Source organism: Poeciliopsis prolifica, unplaced genomic scaffold (assembly GCF_027474105.1).
Source record: "Poeciliopsis prolifica strain line A6 unplaced genomic scaffold, Auburn_PproV2 SCAFFOLD001, whole genome shotgun sequence".
Classification (NCBI taxonomy): domain Eukaryota; kingdom Metazoa; phylum Chordata; class Actinopteri; order Cyprinodontiformes; family Poeciliidae; genus Poeciliopsis; species Poeciliopsis prolifica.
Window position 1 is genome coordinate 4,977,308 of NW_026562376.1, and position 14,722 is coordinate 4,992,029.

At 37.0% G+C, this 14,722-nt stretch overlaps 1 protein-coding gene across 4 annotated transcripts in view; it reads right to left on the reverse strand.

Annotated features, from left to right (window-relative positions):
- The window catches only part of reln (reelin), a 132,682-nt gene that overhangs the window by 29,593 nt on the left and 88,367 nt on the right, over positions 1-14,722 (reverse strand). For all 4 annotated transcript variants that reach the window (XM_055059626.1, XM_055059546.1, XM_055059474.1 and 1 more), the window contains exons 23-39: positions 14,544-14,681; positions 14,270-14,456; positions 12,812-13,017; positions 12,549-12,720; positions 11,480-11,686; positions 10,331-10,566; positions 9,085-9,242; positions 8,791-8,998; positions 8,620-8,696; positions 7,032-7,190; positions 6,005-6,199; positions 4,454-4,727; positions 3,463-3,603; positions 3,163-3,340; positions 1,866-1,950; positions 1,599-1,781; positions 397-565 (exon numbers count right to left, since the gene is read on the reverse strand). In XM_055059626.1, the coding sequence (XP_054915601.1) occupies positions 397-565; positions 1,599-1,781; positions 1,866-1,950; positions 3,163-3,340; positions 3,463-3,603; positions 4,454-4,727; positions 6,005-6,199; positions 7,032-7,190; positions 8,620-8,696; positions 8,791-8,998; positions 9,085-9,242; positions 10,331-10,566; positions 11,480-11,686; positions 12,549-12,720; positions 12,812-13,017; positions 14,270-14,456; positions 14,544-14,681 (2,973 nt within the window). The remainder of the gene's footprint in view (positions 1-396; positions 566-1,598; positions 1,782-1,865; positions 1,951-3,162; positions 3,341-3,462; positions 3,604-4,453; positions 4,728-6,004; positions 6,200-7,031; positions 7,191-8,619; positions 8,697-8,790; positions 8,999-9,084; positions 9,243-10,330; positions 10,567-11,479; positions 11,687-12,548; positions 12,721-12,811; positions 13,018-14,269; positions 14,457-14,543; positions 14,682-14,722) is intronic.

Genomic DNA, 14,722 nt, shown 5'->3' on the forward strand with positions numbered 1-14,722 from the left:
GGCATTTTAAGGACAAAATTGACAATTCATTTAAAGAAAAGAACAAAACAATATAAGGCAAAAAAAAAAATAAAAAATTCCCAAATCAGTTTCTTTAAAAAAAAAAAAAAATTAAAACTGCAGGTATGTCTGGTGAATTTTTGGTTAAAACATTGTTTTTCATTCAGTAAAATTTCATTTATTCAAAAAAGAATTACTCCAGTAAATGTAGCTAGCTTTGGTTATAAGTGAAATAATCTGCAAGAAACTAGAACTCTTCAGTCAGTGTTAAGGAATTATTGACCTAAAACAAGCTAAAATACTTCACTGAAAGTTAGTTTTGTTGTATTTAAAGTGTGCTAATGTGTAGGTCAAAATATTTGTTAAGATTTTGTGTTTTTGCAGTGTAATACTCACAGGCCAGCCTTCTGGTAGGGGCAGTATAGTCCTGTGTTTCCACCAGGGTAGAAAAGCCAGTTCTCCTCATTAGGGCCTTCCTCAAAAGTGTCGATTACCATCGGTGGTTTGTGTAGAGAGCTGCCATCAATGATGAGATCATCGATCACCCACACCTCTTCCTTTTTACCTGAATGACAAAAAATTAAACAATTACGTTTTAATCAGTGGTGGTTCTGATGAATGTTTCTTGGGAGAGACCCTTCTTTCTGTGCCTGGAAAAAAAAAAGAAAGAAAGAAATGCATCCAAATAATTTTTTGGAGGTGAAACTCAAGGCGTGAGGGCCAAATCTGGCCCGCCACAGCTATTTATGTGGCCCTGTAGACTCCAGAATGCTAGATAAATATAACTTCAAAATAATAGCTGCGTGCTATTATTGATTTGACTATTTTATCAGTCAAATCAAAGCAGCTTTTATTTGTACAAACCCAAATTTTATCAATTCGACAAAGTATACTGAGGAAAAAAATGGACATGCTTGCTTGCAAAGTTAGTGACTCTATGTAATCAACTGGGTCTCGTTAGAAGAAAAACATTTTACCAATTTGAATAATAAGCTGAACTGTCAGGGATGAATATGTTTGCATGATTGAATTGAATGTAATTGACTTTATATTCCTAGATATAAATTGGAATTGTGACATAAGCCCTTCATATTGGTCAATATAGATTATTATTGATTCGTTTTTTGTTTCAAATATCTGGAAAACTGCCAAACTGGTGGTGTGACCATAGGAAACTATGTTATTCCCAGTTTTCATTCCGCACCATCCTTCTTATTTTTAAGCAGTTATGAGGCACAGTGGCAAAACCTGAAACTGCTGCTGCGCCAGTTACTCAACAAGGTGTTGCTAGGTAACCAAAGAATGAGTGAGTTGCTAGGTAACCAAAGAATAATTCCACCAATCTTGTTTAGCATGTTTAACAGCTAAAGCTTTTCTTCTGCCTACATCACCCAGAATGCTGTGCGGTTCTGGGTCAGAGTTCAGTGAATATTCTGTATTTTCAGTGTTAATTATTCTATCAGATTTTTTATCTTCTGATAAAAATCTTTATATTGGTATTGATACTTCCTGCTGTAAAACATTTCGGGCTGTCATTTGTTGCGAATCAGCGGCATATAAATAACAAAACTGAAGTTGAGTCGGTGCTGCCTGCTCACCGCTGTTGTAAGGCTGCCACAGTCTGAAGCGGGTGGCGTTGGTCTGAGCGCTGGCTGGCAGAGGCAGGTGGAGGAACAGCGTGTCCGTGGAAGACGGGAAGTAAAACTCATCCAACAGGAGCCAGCTGATTCCTCCGTTTACAGAATACTGCAGCAGCACCGAGTGGGAGCGCTCCGGCACTCCTACAAAAGCCCAAAGGATGAACAGTTACAGCAAAATGAAAGTAAAAAAATCAAAAATGGAGGTGAGAGGAAGTGAAGGAGTACCTTTGGTAATAAATTTGAAAGAGAACTGGATGTAGAGAGTGTTTGAACAGTCCAGATCCCTCGACACAATCATTCGCAGTCCATCCTGAATACAAACAGAAGAAACAAATGTGAATGTGATTTAAATTTACAAGCTCTCCCCTGAATTTTTTTCTCTGCACAAGTTCAGCACCAGCGTTGCCAGATTGGGTGAGTTTCCTGCTTAAAAGTAAAAAATTGGGCTGCTGTTCACAAAATTTGGCAAGTTTTTAGAAAATGTTCAGAAAAAAATGATTTCAAAACAGTCATTATGTGGCAGAAAAACAAAAACTTAAGAAAATGCCATGCTTTTGAACTTATGAGTTGATTTATTGTGAAATGTCTATAATGACATCATCGATTATTAGCCATTGGTTCATCAAGTGTCACTTTGTCATATGACATAAAAAAACAGAAATATTTTAAATATTTTAAAACAGAAATCCAAGTACAACATCATGATCTAAAATGACACACACTGCCCAACACATAATCTTACCAAGTATTTTTGGTCTAGTATCAAGAGCAAATATCTTACTACACTGCAAATAAGACAAAACTAACTTACAAGTAAATTTTCAGTAAGGTATAGAAGCTTGTTTTAAGTAAACAATCCCCTATTTTTGATAAAAATGTACTAGTTCCACTGGCAAATTATTTCACTCATATCAAGATAATTCTCCCGAGTTACAAGTTAAATTTCCACGATGGAAGATAATAATTATTTATCTACAGCAAGCCTCTATAACTTGCTTACAAAGTTACTTTTAAGTTACTTTGTTTTATTTCAAGTGTGTTAAAATATCTGCACTAAAAACTACACACAAGTTACTTGATAAGACCTTGTGTTGTTGCAGCGAAGAGCCACAAAAAAAAGTCTGGTTGTGTTTTTTGCAATCGCAATGGGATTATATAATCAGATTATAATAATCAAACCAAAACTGCTGTAATTTTTCACAAGTATATGAAAGCAGTCGAATTATATAGCACATAGGTTATATATATATTTAATATGTATTCTCCTGCTACAGGATATCTCTCCTGCCAACAGCCATGACCATCTGCAGCAACTCTGAAGAATTTCAATTAATATGAGTTTCAACATTTCATTTTCTTTTGGGATCAATCAATTTGAATTGAATTTGAATTATGTCTGAAGCAATAAACAGGAGTTTCATTGGAGGTTTAGATTTGGGCTGTTTTTTGTGGAGTTGGTTTTTCATTGTGTTTGGACTGGAAACTTTCAGTCAGATCTGGCAACCCTGTTCAGCTTTCTCACCCCTTTGAAAATAAGTGCAGTTCCAGATTTAAGTGGTTCTCCGCTGAGCGTCCCCCTCTCTGCGCCGTACACTTCGGGCCAAGTCTCCTGCTGCAGATTCTCGTTGAAGTCTTCCCTCAGCACCGAGGGCAGAGGAGCCAGAGGCACACAGTGCGCTCCTCCGTAACCTTTATCACATCTGTGTGAGAAGGAATGGATTACAAGAAGGAGAAACTATTTAGAAGAAGTCAGAAATGTAGAGATTGAACTAAATCAAGACAGAAATCAATGAGTAATGGAGAAAGAGACACATTTACGTACACACAGCGGCCGTTGTCGCACAGACCGTGTCCAGAGCACATCCATGGGCAACCAGGGGCAAGAAGCACATTGTCCAGCGCCCATCCTTCTGCCCCCGGTGTGAAGTGGGTCTGGATCCAACGGAACCGAGTTCTGGGGGAACTGAGTGAGTTGGAAAAATGTTATTTAGAAAGTCACAATTACATAAACATTATAGTACAAAACAAAACAGAGCATTACTTGGTATTGAGGTTTAGAATATCTTGTATATATTTAAGGATTTCATGTTTGCTTGAGCAATAATGACATAATGTAAACTATAAATCAGGGTTTTCTACAGTTAATTTTAGATTTACATAATTTTACAAAAAAAAAAAAACACTTCCATGTCAAAAACTATAAACGCAACTTTCATTTCTTTTCACCAAAAACTAAACATATGTTCTAATAAAAAAATATATAGATTAAAATTTTAATGAGGGACAAAAGTTATTGATTAATCAATTAATCTAAAGATGATTAATCCTGTCAATTGAGGAGCGATTAATTAATAAGATGCCATCTTTTTCTTGTAGAATTTAATCTAGTATGAAGAGGTTTGACCATCTTTCCATAAACTGAAAGGATACTTTTTATTTTATTTTTTTCATAAAATTCTTAATTTAAAATAAGAATATCATCATATTTTAACATATTAGTGCTAGCTGTATTAAATACTGACTGAACAAACAGAAAATGTTGGTTTTCTCACATTACTGAACTTAAGAAAGCAGGAGTATCTTAGATTATCGAATAAAAAAAAGGGGGAAATATTTGAAACATTTAATGCCCTATGAACTGAGATATGTTCGTGTCTTCTTTCATCATGTCTCAATTTTTATGCGCTATCGCCTCCACTTTTCTGTCCTTAATTTACAATGGAAGTAATTTTAATCTAATAAAACATTCATCGTAAGCCACTTCATTCTTCGCATCCCTAATTTTAACCATGTGTGTATCCAAAAACACCTACTTAGCAGCACTGGGCAGATAAACCGTGATTCTCCTCCAGTGTTTGTGTTGGGTTGATGCATAGACAGAGCTCTGTGTGTATGCAGCGCAGCCGATGGCTGGAGGCACACACTCCGGCGTGATCAGAGTCCAGTGGCGGCCACAGTCTGTTGAGTACTCCAGTCGGACCCCATGGGAGAAGGAGGTGGACTTACTGCAGCCCATGCTCAGCTCAAACTGGAGGAATGACGAACCCGTCACCTCAAAGTCCCAGCTCTCTGCATATCTTGGCTTCTCTGCAAAGTGATTTCAGGTTGCAAAAATTAAGTCATTTTACAATTTATGAAGCATTATCAAAATTACACAGCAAAAACTCCAAATATTACCAAGTGTTTTTGGTCTATTTTGTAGAGCAAATATGTTAGTAAACTTGAAAGAAGACAGAACTAACTGACAAGTAACTTTTCCTCAGCATATAAAAGCTTATTTTAAGTAAATAATTCCTCAATATTGATGAAAAAGTTCTAGTTCAACTGGTAGAGTCTTTGACTTCTGACATGGGAAAAATGACTCGTCATGAGTCAAATAATCTGCCAGTGGATCTGGTACTTTTTTAAATCAATATCAAAGAATTGATTTAGAACAACTTCCTAGATCTGCTGAAAACTTACATACAAGTTAAGTTTATCTTATTTCAAGTGCACTAGAAACCAGACTAAAATACTGGGTAAGATTTTGTGTTTTTGCAGTGTAGTAAGACAAATACATATTCATTTCCTTTCACCTCACAACTATTCACTTTGAATTGGTGACAAAATGTTTGAAGGTTTAAAAGTTAAGAATACTTTTTAAAGGCACCATTTTTGTGTTTAGCAAGAAATAATGGCTTTTGATTCCTTTCTATTGTGATCGACAATTACATTCTGAAGAAGTCATAACACAAAGTCTCTCCAATAAAGTCTAGCCAAACACTTTAAGGGAGTTTGTTTATGTAACATCTTATAGCCCTAACTCAGACTTGAACAACAAAACTAAATTATTAATTTATATTTCCTTTTGGTAAATTCTCCTGCCAGGGAAAGAAGAAGCGGACACTCAAACTTTAGCTAAATTTATCTTTCTTTTTATGTCATGAAGCATCCTCAAATGTTCCTCTGACTATTCGTAAACAGAGCGCCGGTGTTTACAGATGTGCTGCCAAATCGGTCATGCTGTGCACACCTAATGAATGGCCCCTTTGTGATGCGCTATTTGCACAAACCTAATCCACTCACAGCTTGATGCAAGCATAAATAACAGGCAGGATGTTCAATGAGGTCTGCTCTCATTAATAATGCAGGATGGATGACACCACAGTAAATCCCAGGCTCTGTTTCAGCTGCTTGTTAATAGCAAAGTGCTGTGATGTTCCTTGTTTGAATGATTTTTAAGTGTCTGGGTGGATAACATGTACTTTTCAGTCTATATGCAAACACTGAAGAGAGTGAAATTTGTACACAGATCAGTTTGACATTAGCTTGTATATGGCAAGAAGCAATGCACATCATAGCTGTAGTGAATGTGTTTCACTTACTATCAATGGCCTCAGAGTTAAAGGTGAGAGCAGTGTCCAGAGACAAGCAGTCCACGGTCACCTCCCCGCCCTGGATCCGGTACCAGTTGTGCCTCAGCGGGGTGGTGCCATCGAATTTATCGTGGAAACCCGTTCTGGAGGTGTCGTTCATACCGATCAGAACGTCATCCAGCGCCCACTGGGCAGAGTGCTTTCCTGCAGGGACCAAAGAGTAAATGAGTAAAACAACCTAAAGAGTTGGCTTAGAGTAAAGGCGACCAAATATTATTAAAAGATTTTATGCTTCCATTTTGGTCTCTACTGCTTCTAAAAACAGACCAAACAAATTAAAAAACACCCAGATGTTTTTATTTTTGGTAATAAGTTAACAATTTTCCTGATTGTTAAATCACATTTGAAGTGCAATGCCTTGTTCCCTAGCAACCCCAGTGGAGCCCAGCCCCGTTGCCTAGCGACTCAAGAGGAGTTCCAGCATGTTTGGTCAGCTGGTTGTATCTTCTATACAATGGCTGCTGGAAAAGACTAATTGTTGTTGTTACGAACCAGAAACCACTTGCTGCATTCTTGTTGGTTGTGAAGGAGGCTCAACTAATGCTTTTCAAAGATGTACATTTGTACAATTGCACATCTGTTTGCAGCCATATTCAAGTGGGAGTGTGACACTGTGTTCCACTTGTACTTGGAACTGGGAATTTCTGACTTTCCAGTCAGAAAAATCAACTGGAAGTTGAATTTCTCAATGGGAAACTGGGACCAACTTGCAAGGCATGCTTCTTATGTCAATATGGCTGCTCCTCACATCAGCAGTAGTAAATTGTGGTGGAAACATGTATTTTACAAGCTTATTTGGATTTAAATTCACAAGAGGCTCGAAAACAGCTAAAATCTCATTATATAAGTATAAATTTGTGCAAAAATGTAATGAACATGTTTTGTATAGGCCTACCCTAAACTGTTCTAGGAAGCATAATAGGCTAACTTTAAGATAATTTTATTGCATAGTGAGTTTTGCAAATAGTTTACTAACCTTGTTGGGGCTGCCACCACCGAAACACAGTGTAGGGAGTTTTTGCAGGAGGTGGAAGTTCAATGGTGACAACCTGAGGCTCCAAGAAGGAGCTGAAGTCCAACTCCCTCAGAAACTGCCACTGGATGCCATTATTGGTGGAAAACTGGACAATGACACCTAAAAGTACAAAAACAGCCTTTTAATAGAGATGAGGGAGAATATTACTAACAGAAACCAAATGTTAATAAACCAAAGCTTGTACTAATCTAAACGATGTGGTAGTTCTGGACATAAAGTTCAGTCACAGTGAGTTCATTCATTACACACTTAGCTTAATCTTTTAGTAGAGATCCAGATTAATCCTTAGTCCAACCCTGTTTCTCAGCAGAATGAAAGGGATGCTTACTCAGCATGTGGAGATGTCAACTTCACACTGATTCCACATGTATAAAAGTAAGAGAGAACTTGTAGCACATAACGAATATAGTTATCCCCATTTCTAATGCAGCCCTGGGAAACTACCTACATGACCCTCATCAGAAACTTCTGATAAGTTTTTCTGTCACCACTAATCTTATAAACTAGCTTAAAAACTGTTTAAAAATGAGCATTTTGGGAAATATGTTGCATAGGTTGAGGGTCTCAAAGATAAAACTGCTTTTGAAGACATAAAAAATGTATAAATAATTGTACATTTAAGGAGGAGAATGTGACGTTTAAGCATCATTTCAACAAACAATGTAAAATTGCATGTAAATAGGCATGATAATTTGTTTTAATTGCATTTTTTCTTGTTTTCACAGTAAATTAATAAAAAAAATTATATACTCTTATATTGTGGAATTCAGAAGATTCAGTGTTAATTTAAAACACTGTAATGATTTAACCTTTTATTCCACTCTAATTTTAGAACAGACAGTTACTCTGACCTGAAATGGTTTGAATATTCAGTGTTATTCACACAACCAGATTTGTCACAACCTTCTACGTTTTAGAAAAGGGAGGAATTTTAAGACGATTCATAGTCTTGGACTTATATTTAGCTTTAGTTGGCTAATTTGATACTAAATGTAGTTATCGACTGCCGGCAACTTTTAAAACTTATTAATCTGCTTTTAATTTGCTTATTAATCTAAAAAAACACAAAATCTTACCATGTAGGTTTAGTCTAGTTTCTAGTGAGAAAATCTTAGTATACCTGAAACAAGAGAAAACTAATTTACAAGCAACTTTTCAGCAATATTTATGAGCTTGTCACAAATTACTTAACATTGATTTAAAAGTATGCATTCAGCTGACTAATTATTTCACTTATACCAAGACATTATTCCCACCAGTGGAAAAATTTATTTTTTATCAATATTAAGAAATTATTGCCCTAAAACAAGCTCCTGTATCTTGCTAAAAAGTTACTTCTAGGATATTTTTTGTCTCATTTCAAGTGTACTAAGATATTTGTACTAACTGAAAAAACATTTGGTAAGATTTTGTATTTTTGCGGAGCTGAAATGATCAAGTTAGCCTTTCTTTATTGATTTACAGGGTAGTTCCCACATTGAACCAGCAGAGGGCCTCATCACAACATGTGTTCTATTTGGAAACAAACCTTCATTGCGCGAGCGAGGCCTGGTGCAGGTGGGTCCTAAACTCTTGCTGCCAATTCGGATGTAAAACTGAGCCAACCTATAAACAAAAAACAATAAAAGTGAATTTTATATTAAACAGTATCAACATAACGCTTGAAATGCTGAGAGAATAAGAGGATTGCTCCTCTCACCGTGTGTTGGTCGTGTCCAGAGGAGCTGTTCGAGCCTCCCGACGTCCAGCGCTGCTGAAGTAAAGAGCCTTGCCCTCGCCGATGATGCCGCAGCCGCCTCCGATTTGTCCCCCGCTGATACTTTGCCAGAGAGGACTCAGCTTCCCCTCAAAGCCCTCTGTCAGCTCCGTGGGACTAGCTACGGATGGGACACAACTATCTTGCTCCACTATAAAAGAAACAGGAAGATTACAGGTTAAAATACATCAGCATCATGAAACACTTGGTTACTTCAGCTTTCTTTCATCACAGTACCTGTGAAGCCCATGTCGCAGAAGCAGACGCCAGAAATGCAGTCTCCATGACCACCGCAATGGTTGGGGCAGGGCTCGGAAATGTAGACGCCGTCCAAAGCAAACGCTGGCGCATCTCGGTACACGCTACTCTCCTGGAACCAACGGAACCTGGTTTTACTGAGAAAATGAATAAAGTTCAGGTATTTCAGTGCAAATAAAACTCAGAATTTAAGGGTGAATTCACACCAGCCCAGTTTTGTCTGCTTTAATCAAACTTGAGTTTGTTTGCTAGAAAGTCTGGTTTTGTTTGGGGAAGTGTGAATGCGCAATTGGATTAAAAACAAACAAACTCTGGTACGCCTGAAACCCTCGATCTCAGCTCAGTTGACCTGAATTATGGTGCGGTTTGAATACATGTGCATGCAAGCGAATCAGAAACCGTTCCAAAAGCAGGAAGCAAACTACAGCGCACGGCATTCTGGGTAAATACTACCAAGACAGATGTAAGAGTCTAGCACTAGTGGGAGAAACTTCTTGTGGTCTTTTACCGATGACAAAACAAAAATCTTACAACCGCTAAAATTTGACGCCACTCCATTTTTGTTTACATTTCATGCAGAAGGAAGTTGCACTCATGTCTTCTGTGGTTTTTGTGTCGTTTCCTTCAGTGCTCCTTGGTGCAGCGCCACCACAGGCGAAGAGGGGAACAGGTTTTCAATTAGAGTGGTTTGTCTGACAGTGCAGAGTGAAACCAAACCATAGCTGAAAATGTAACAAATGTTGCAATTTTGGTCGCCAATCAAAGCGGATCTACCGGACTAAGAGTACTGCAAAAACACAAAGACTCACCAAAATTTTGGTCTAGTTTCTAGAGCAAATATCTTAGTACATTTGAAATAAGATAAACTAACTTAAACAGAAACACAGAGGTTGTTTTAAGTAAATAATTCTTAAGATTATTCTGAAGATTGATGAAATTTACTAGTTCCATTGGTAGATAAATTAACTTGTAACATGGGAAAACTGTCTTGCAAGTGAAATAATCTGCCAATAGAACTTGTATTTTTCATCAATATTAAGGATTTGTTTACTAAACACATGCCTTTATGTTTTGCAAAAACTAAGTTAGTTTATCTTATTTCAAGTATACAGATATTTGCACTAGAAACTAGACCAAAATAATTGGTAAGGTTTTGTGTTTTTGCAGTGTTATTACATTTGAAACACATTGTAACATCAGAGTAAATATAAACATAGAGAGCTACCTGGCTGCCACATTTCGAGGTATGACCACCGTGATCCTGGTCCACTGTTCATAGTCTCCAGTGTTGTAGACGGTCGGTTCTCTGAGCTCACGGCCGCTGCCTTCACAGACGCCTGTTCCCGGCGTTCCGGGGTAGCAGCCTTCTCGGACCAACGCCCAGGTTCTGCCGGCGTCGTGGGAGTACTGCAGCAGGACCGGGGCTGAGGCGCTGAACTCTGATTCGCAGCCTATGTTCAGCTACAACAATAAATGAAGGATGTAAAAGAAAATGTAATTAAAAAGAATTTAGGGCAGCAGAAAATAATTATTTTAGTAACTGATTATTCTATCAATCATTTCGACGATTGAAACAGTAATTTGATACAAAAATGAGGTAAATTATTTTTAGATTTTTTTCATTTCACTACGTAAGCCACAATATATTAAAAAATGCAAATAAAAATGGTCATTTTTTAAAATACAAAAGTAAAATGTTAATTGCCTAAAAAGCAGTAACAGCATTAATTTACTGAACACTTAAAGGTCTGCAGCTAAATAAATACTTCTAACATGTGAAAAGCTCAGACTTTCTGCTTGACTTAACATCAATACAGTGTTGGGCTGATCTGCTGAATATTTTTTTAATTCACCAAACAATAATTGGATCGCAAAAAATGCCTAACAGGAGATTTTTTTTTAAACAGAATTTGAACCAAGTGAAACTATCAAGTTAAAACATGTTTACAGTTTTTTTTTTTATCTTAAATGGAAAACAAATTTATATTTTTGCTTTGGTTTAATTACTGCTCTGTTTCTTGTTCTTTCAGAAAATGGCCTTTGAAACCTATCTGACACCATTTGTTTCAGACAGTTTTAGTTTCTTTATTATTTATTTTACATTAAAGTTGTTTTTACATGTAGCTTGTGAAGCTATTGGTGTATTTAAATGTGCAGTTCTGGTTCAGATACATTTGTAATTCAATAAATATATTTATGTTTTTTTTTTTTTTTTTTTTTAAAGAAACATTTTAAGTCAATTTAGGTGTTTTTCTGTATCAGATCAGTATTGGTCGATACCAAACTTCACATATTGGCAGTGGATATGTAAACAGTGGATCCCTCGTCTCAGTATTTTGTCCTACATTATTTGATTTGAAAACTTCTCCCGAACCTTAAACTGAAGGGTATACCCAGGGCGGAGGGCCAGGTCCCTGGTGACGGCCACCCTGTCTCCATCAGAACGTCCAAACACCATCGCTGAGGGAGTCGGAGCGCAGAAGCTGCTGTTGTTGTCCCTCTCCATGCCCTCATTGCCGAGCATCAGCCAAACGCTCATCTGGTTCAGAGGATAGTCGAACGCCGGCTTCTCGTAAAAGTTCTGTGCAGAAAAGAAAAAAACAACAGATGTTGTGTTTTCTGGTAATATTTATCTGGAAATGATTTATTTCAAAATAAAGACAGATGTAAGATGTTTTTGAAGTCAACCGTTTGTTGTTATTGGTCAAACGCATCTTCATGGATCTAAAAAATGCTTTTCAGACAGTCAGTCAAAATATTATTTTATTGATGTCAACACGTGTGTGTTTGACATTATTGGAAAGCTTAGCATCAACATTTTCAGAAACTGTAATATGGTAATTATGAAACAGGATGTTTTTTTTCCAGTGACCTTAATCCTCTTTTGCAAATACTAGATTACTTTACTTAATTAACAATAATATTTGTAAACATATATATATATATATATGCTGCTTCATAGAGAAGAATGTATGTAAAAAGTACAACAATATGTAGATCTGCCACAATAACTACATAAATTTTGCTGGATGCTAAATTGTACCAGTAATCATTACGATAAGCAATAATATTGTTGTTTTGAGATTATTGCAAAGACCAATAAACTTTAATTTAGAATATTTCACACTGGAACTGGAACATATTAAAATATCCTAAATAAAACACAATCAAAATTGATAAATAAAACAGAGAAAACAACATTGCCCTTTAAAGAAATATTAATCATCAGAATTGAAATTATCGATCTCATTTTTATTTATTGAGTTAAATTATTTGATTGTTTATTGTGACAAGTATAACCATATGAATAAAGAAAATAGATATTTTTCCAATAATACGTTTTTAAAACAAACAAAAAAAATTGCTTTAAATAAAGTAATGAGAAAAGAAGGTTAACAAGGTTAGAGCACATAATCCTAGATGACGGCATGATGGAGTCTGACCTGCGGCAGAGTCGGGTTGGCCATTGGGATGATGTGTTTCTCCCTCTCTGACAAAATTATGACGTCATCAATCGCCCACTGGTCGTACCCTTCCCCAGAATGAAGCGGCTGCCACCACCGAAAGCGAGTGGAGGGAGTTTTAGAAGCCAAAGGAAGTTCATAATGAACAAAGCTGTGAAAGGAAAACGAGCGGCTTCGTTATTCTGGAACCACACGCAACTCTGGGCAGCTGAGATGAGAAACTCTGCTGGTTTCTGTCTCACCGAGGTTTGGTAAAGTCTGTGAAGTACATCTCAGCGATGAGGCCCCAGCTGATTCCTCCGTCGTTACTGTACTGCAGCAGCACTCCTTCCTCCCTGCTGTCTGCCTGGTTACACTCCGCCCAGTCTCCGCCCACACGCAGGTAGAACTGCACAAACTCCGCCCACTCCGTGTCCAGATCCCAGCTCACCAGCTCCCGCAGACCAGCCTGACCACGACATGCACACAGTCACATCAGTTCCACATTTGGTCAGATTTCATCATGTTCACTGTAAAAATACACAATCTAAAATCTTACCAAGTATTTCTGGTCTAGTTTTTAGTGCAAATATCTCAGTTTACTTGAAATAAGACAAAACTAACATACAAGTAACTTTTCAGCATGAACTGTGAGCTTGTTTTAAGTAAATAATTTCTCAGTATCTATTGATGAAAAAAACAGATTATTTCACTTATAACAAGACATTTTTTCAATGTTGTAAGTGAAATAAATTGCAAGACGTTATTGCGATAAACTATAATATTGTTGTTTTGAGACGATTTTTAAGTAATATAAGGATAATGGCATAAGAATGCAAGAACATATTCTTAAAGATCCATAAACTCCAAACACAAACATTTAACCTGTGTGACATTTTAAATACCAAAATAAACTTCAAGAAAACTGCAAAACAGTCGAAACACTGAGATTCTTTAAATCAAGGCATAAAACCCAACCTTAGAGTTAAGGTTTTCTTTTGATTAATAATAAGTAAACATTGATTAATTCTAGTCTAGATTACATTATTTGTCCTTATTCTGCCACTGTAATGCAATGTTGTATTTTGTTGTGTTATGTTGTCATTATGTAAAGCACTTCAGATGACTTCTTATGAAAATGTGAAATGGAAATAAACTTGACTTAAATATTAAAAAATATTAAAGAAAATTCCACAATAAATCTTAACCCGTGCTTTTCAAAAGTTGTTGAAGTTGATGGTCTTATAATTGTACAAATCTGGAAAAAAAGGTTGAAATACATAATTGAAAGCCATAAAATAATAACATTCACTTAATCCGTGTCAAATTTTTTTAAGCATTGAGCTGAAAACATAAAAAAAAAAACAGTGGAAAAAAATTTACCTGCAGCTGGAAAAACTGATTTAAAAAGTGCTTAATAATGTGTCAACAGCTGTGTAATCAGCAATCACACTCATGAACTCTGAGGAGTTTTGTTTTGAAACATTCAGGGAAGAGTTTAGAGGTCAGCGGTTCTTGGCAACGAGCGCTGGACAGTAATCAGACAAGTTTGGACAGTCATCTAAATTGTTTTAATTTAATTACACAAATTTACCACATTTGATCCGCTATGTGCGAAAACGCAGAAACTCTCGTGTGCCAGATTTTTATTTTACATGAAAATAATCACATTTAACACCTTATTTTGACAGAACTGAATAAAATATTTTTTATTGCGCTACCTTGCTGAAGTACAGCGACGATCCAGACGACACCACCCCACAGCCCATGTCAGGCGCCACCACCTCTCCGCCAATCACTTCCTGCCACGTGGCCAGCAGCGCGTCTTGGGACTCAAAGTCTGAGAGGACGCTTGACGAGAGCGGAGACGACGGCTGGCAGTCCTGGCCCGAGAACCCTTCGTCACACCTGTGCGAGATTAGAGGGCGACTTTAATCCAGCTGTCCGTTTATAATCTATCCCATATGCATCCACAGGTCAGGAGGAAGGACTGGCCTGCAATGTCCGTGGTCACACCAGCCGTGTCCGTGGCACATGTTGGGACACTGCTGGCCGATGTAGATATCGTCCAGAGCCCACTCGTCCTGCTCGCCGTAGTAATTCTGGATCCATCTAAACCGGGTTGCACTGGACCTGAAATAATAAGAATTTACAGCTCTGTAAAAAATTAAGAG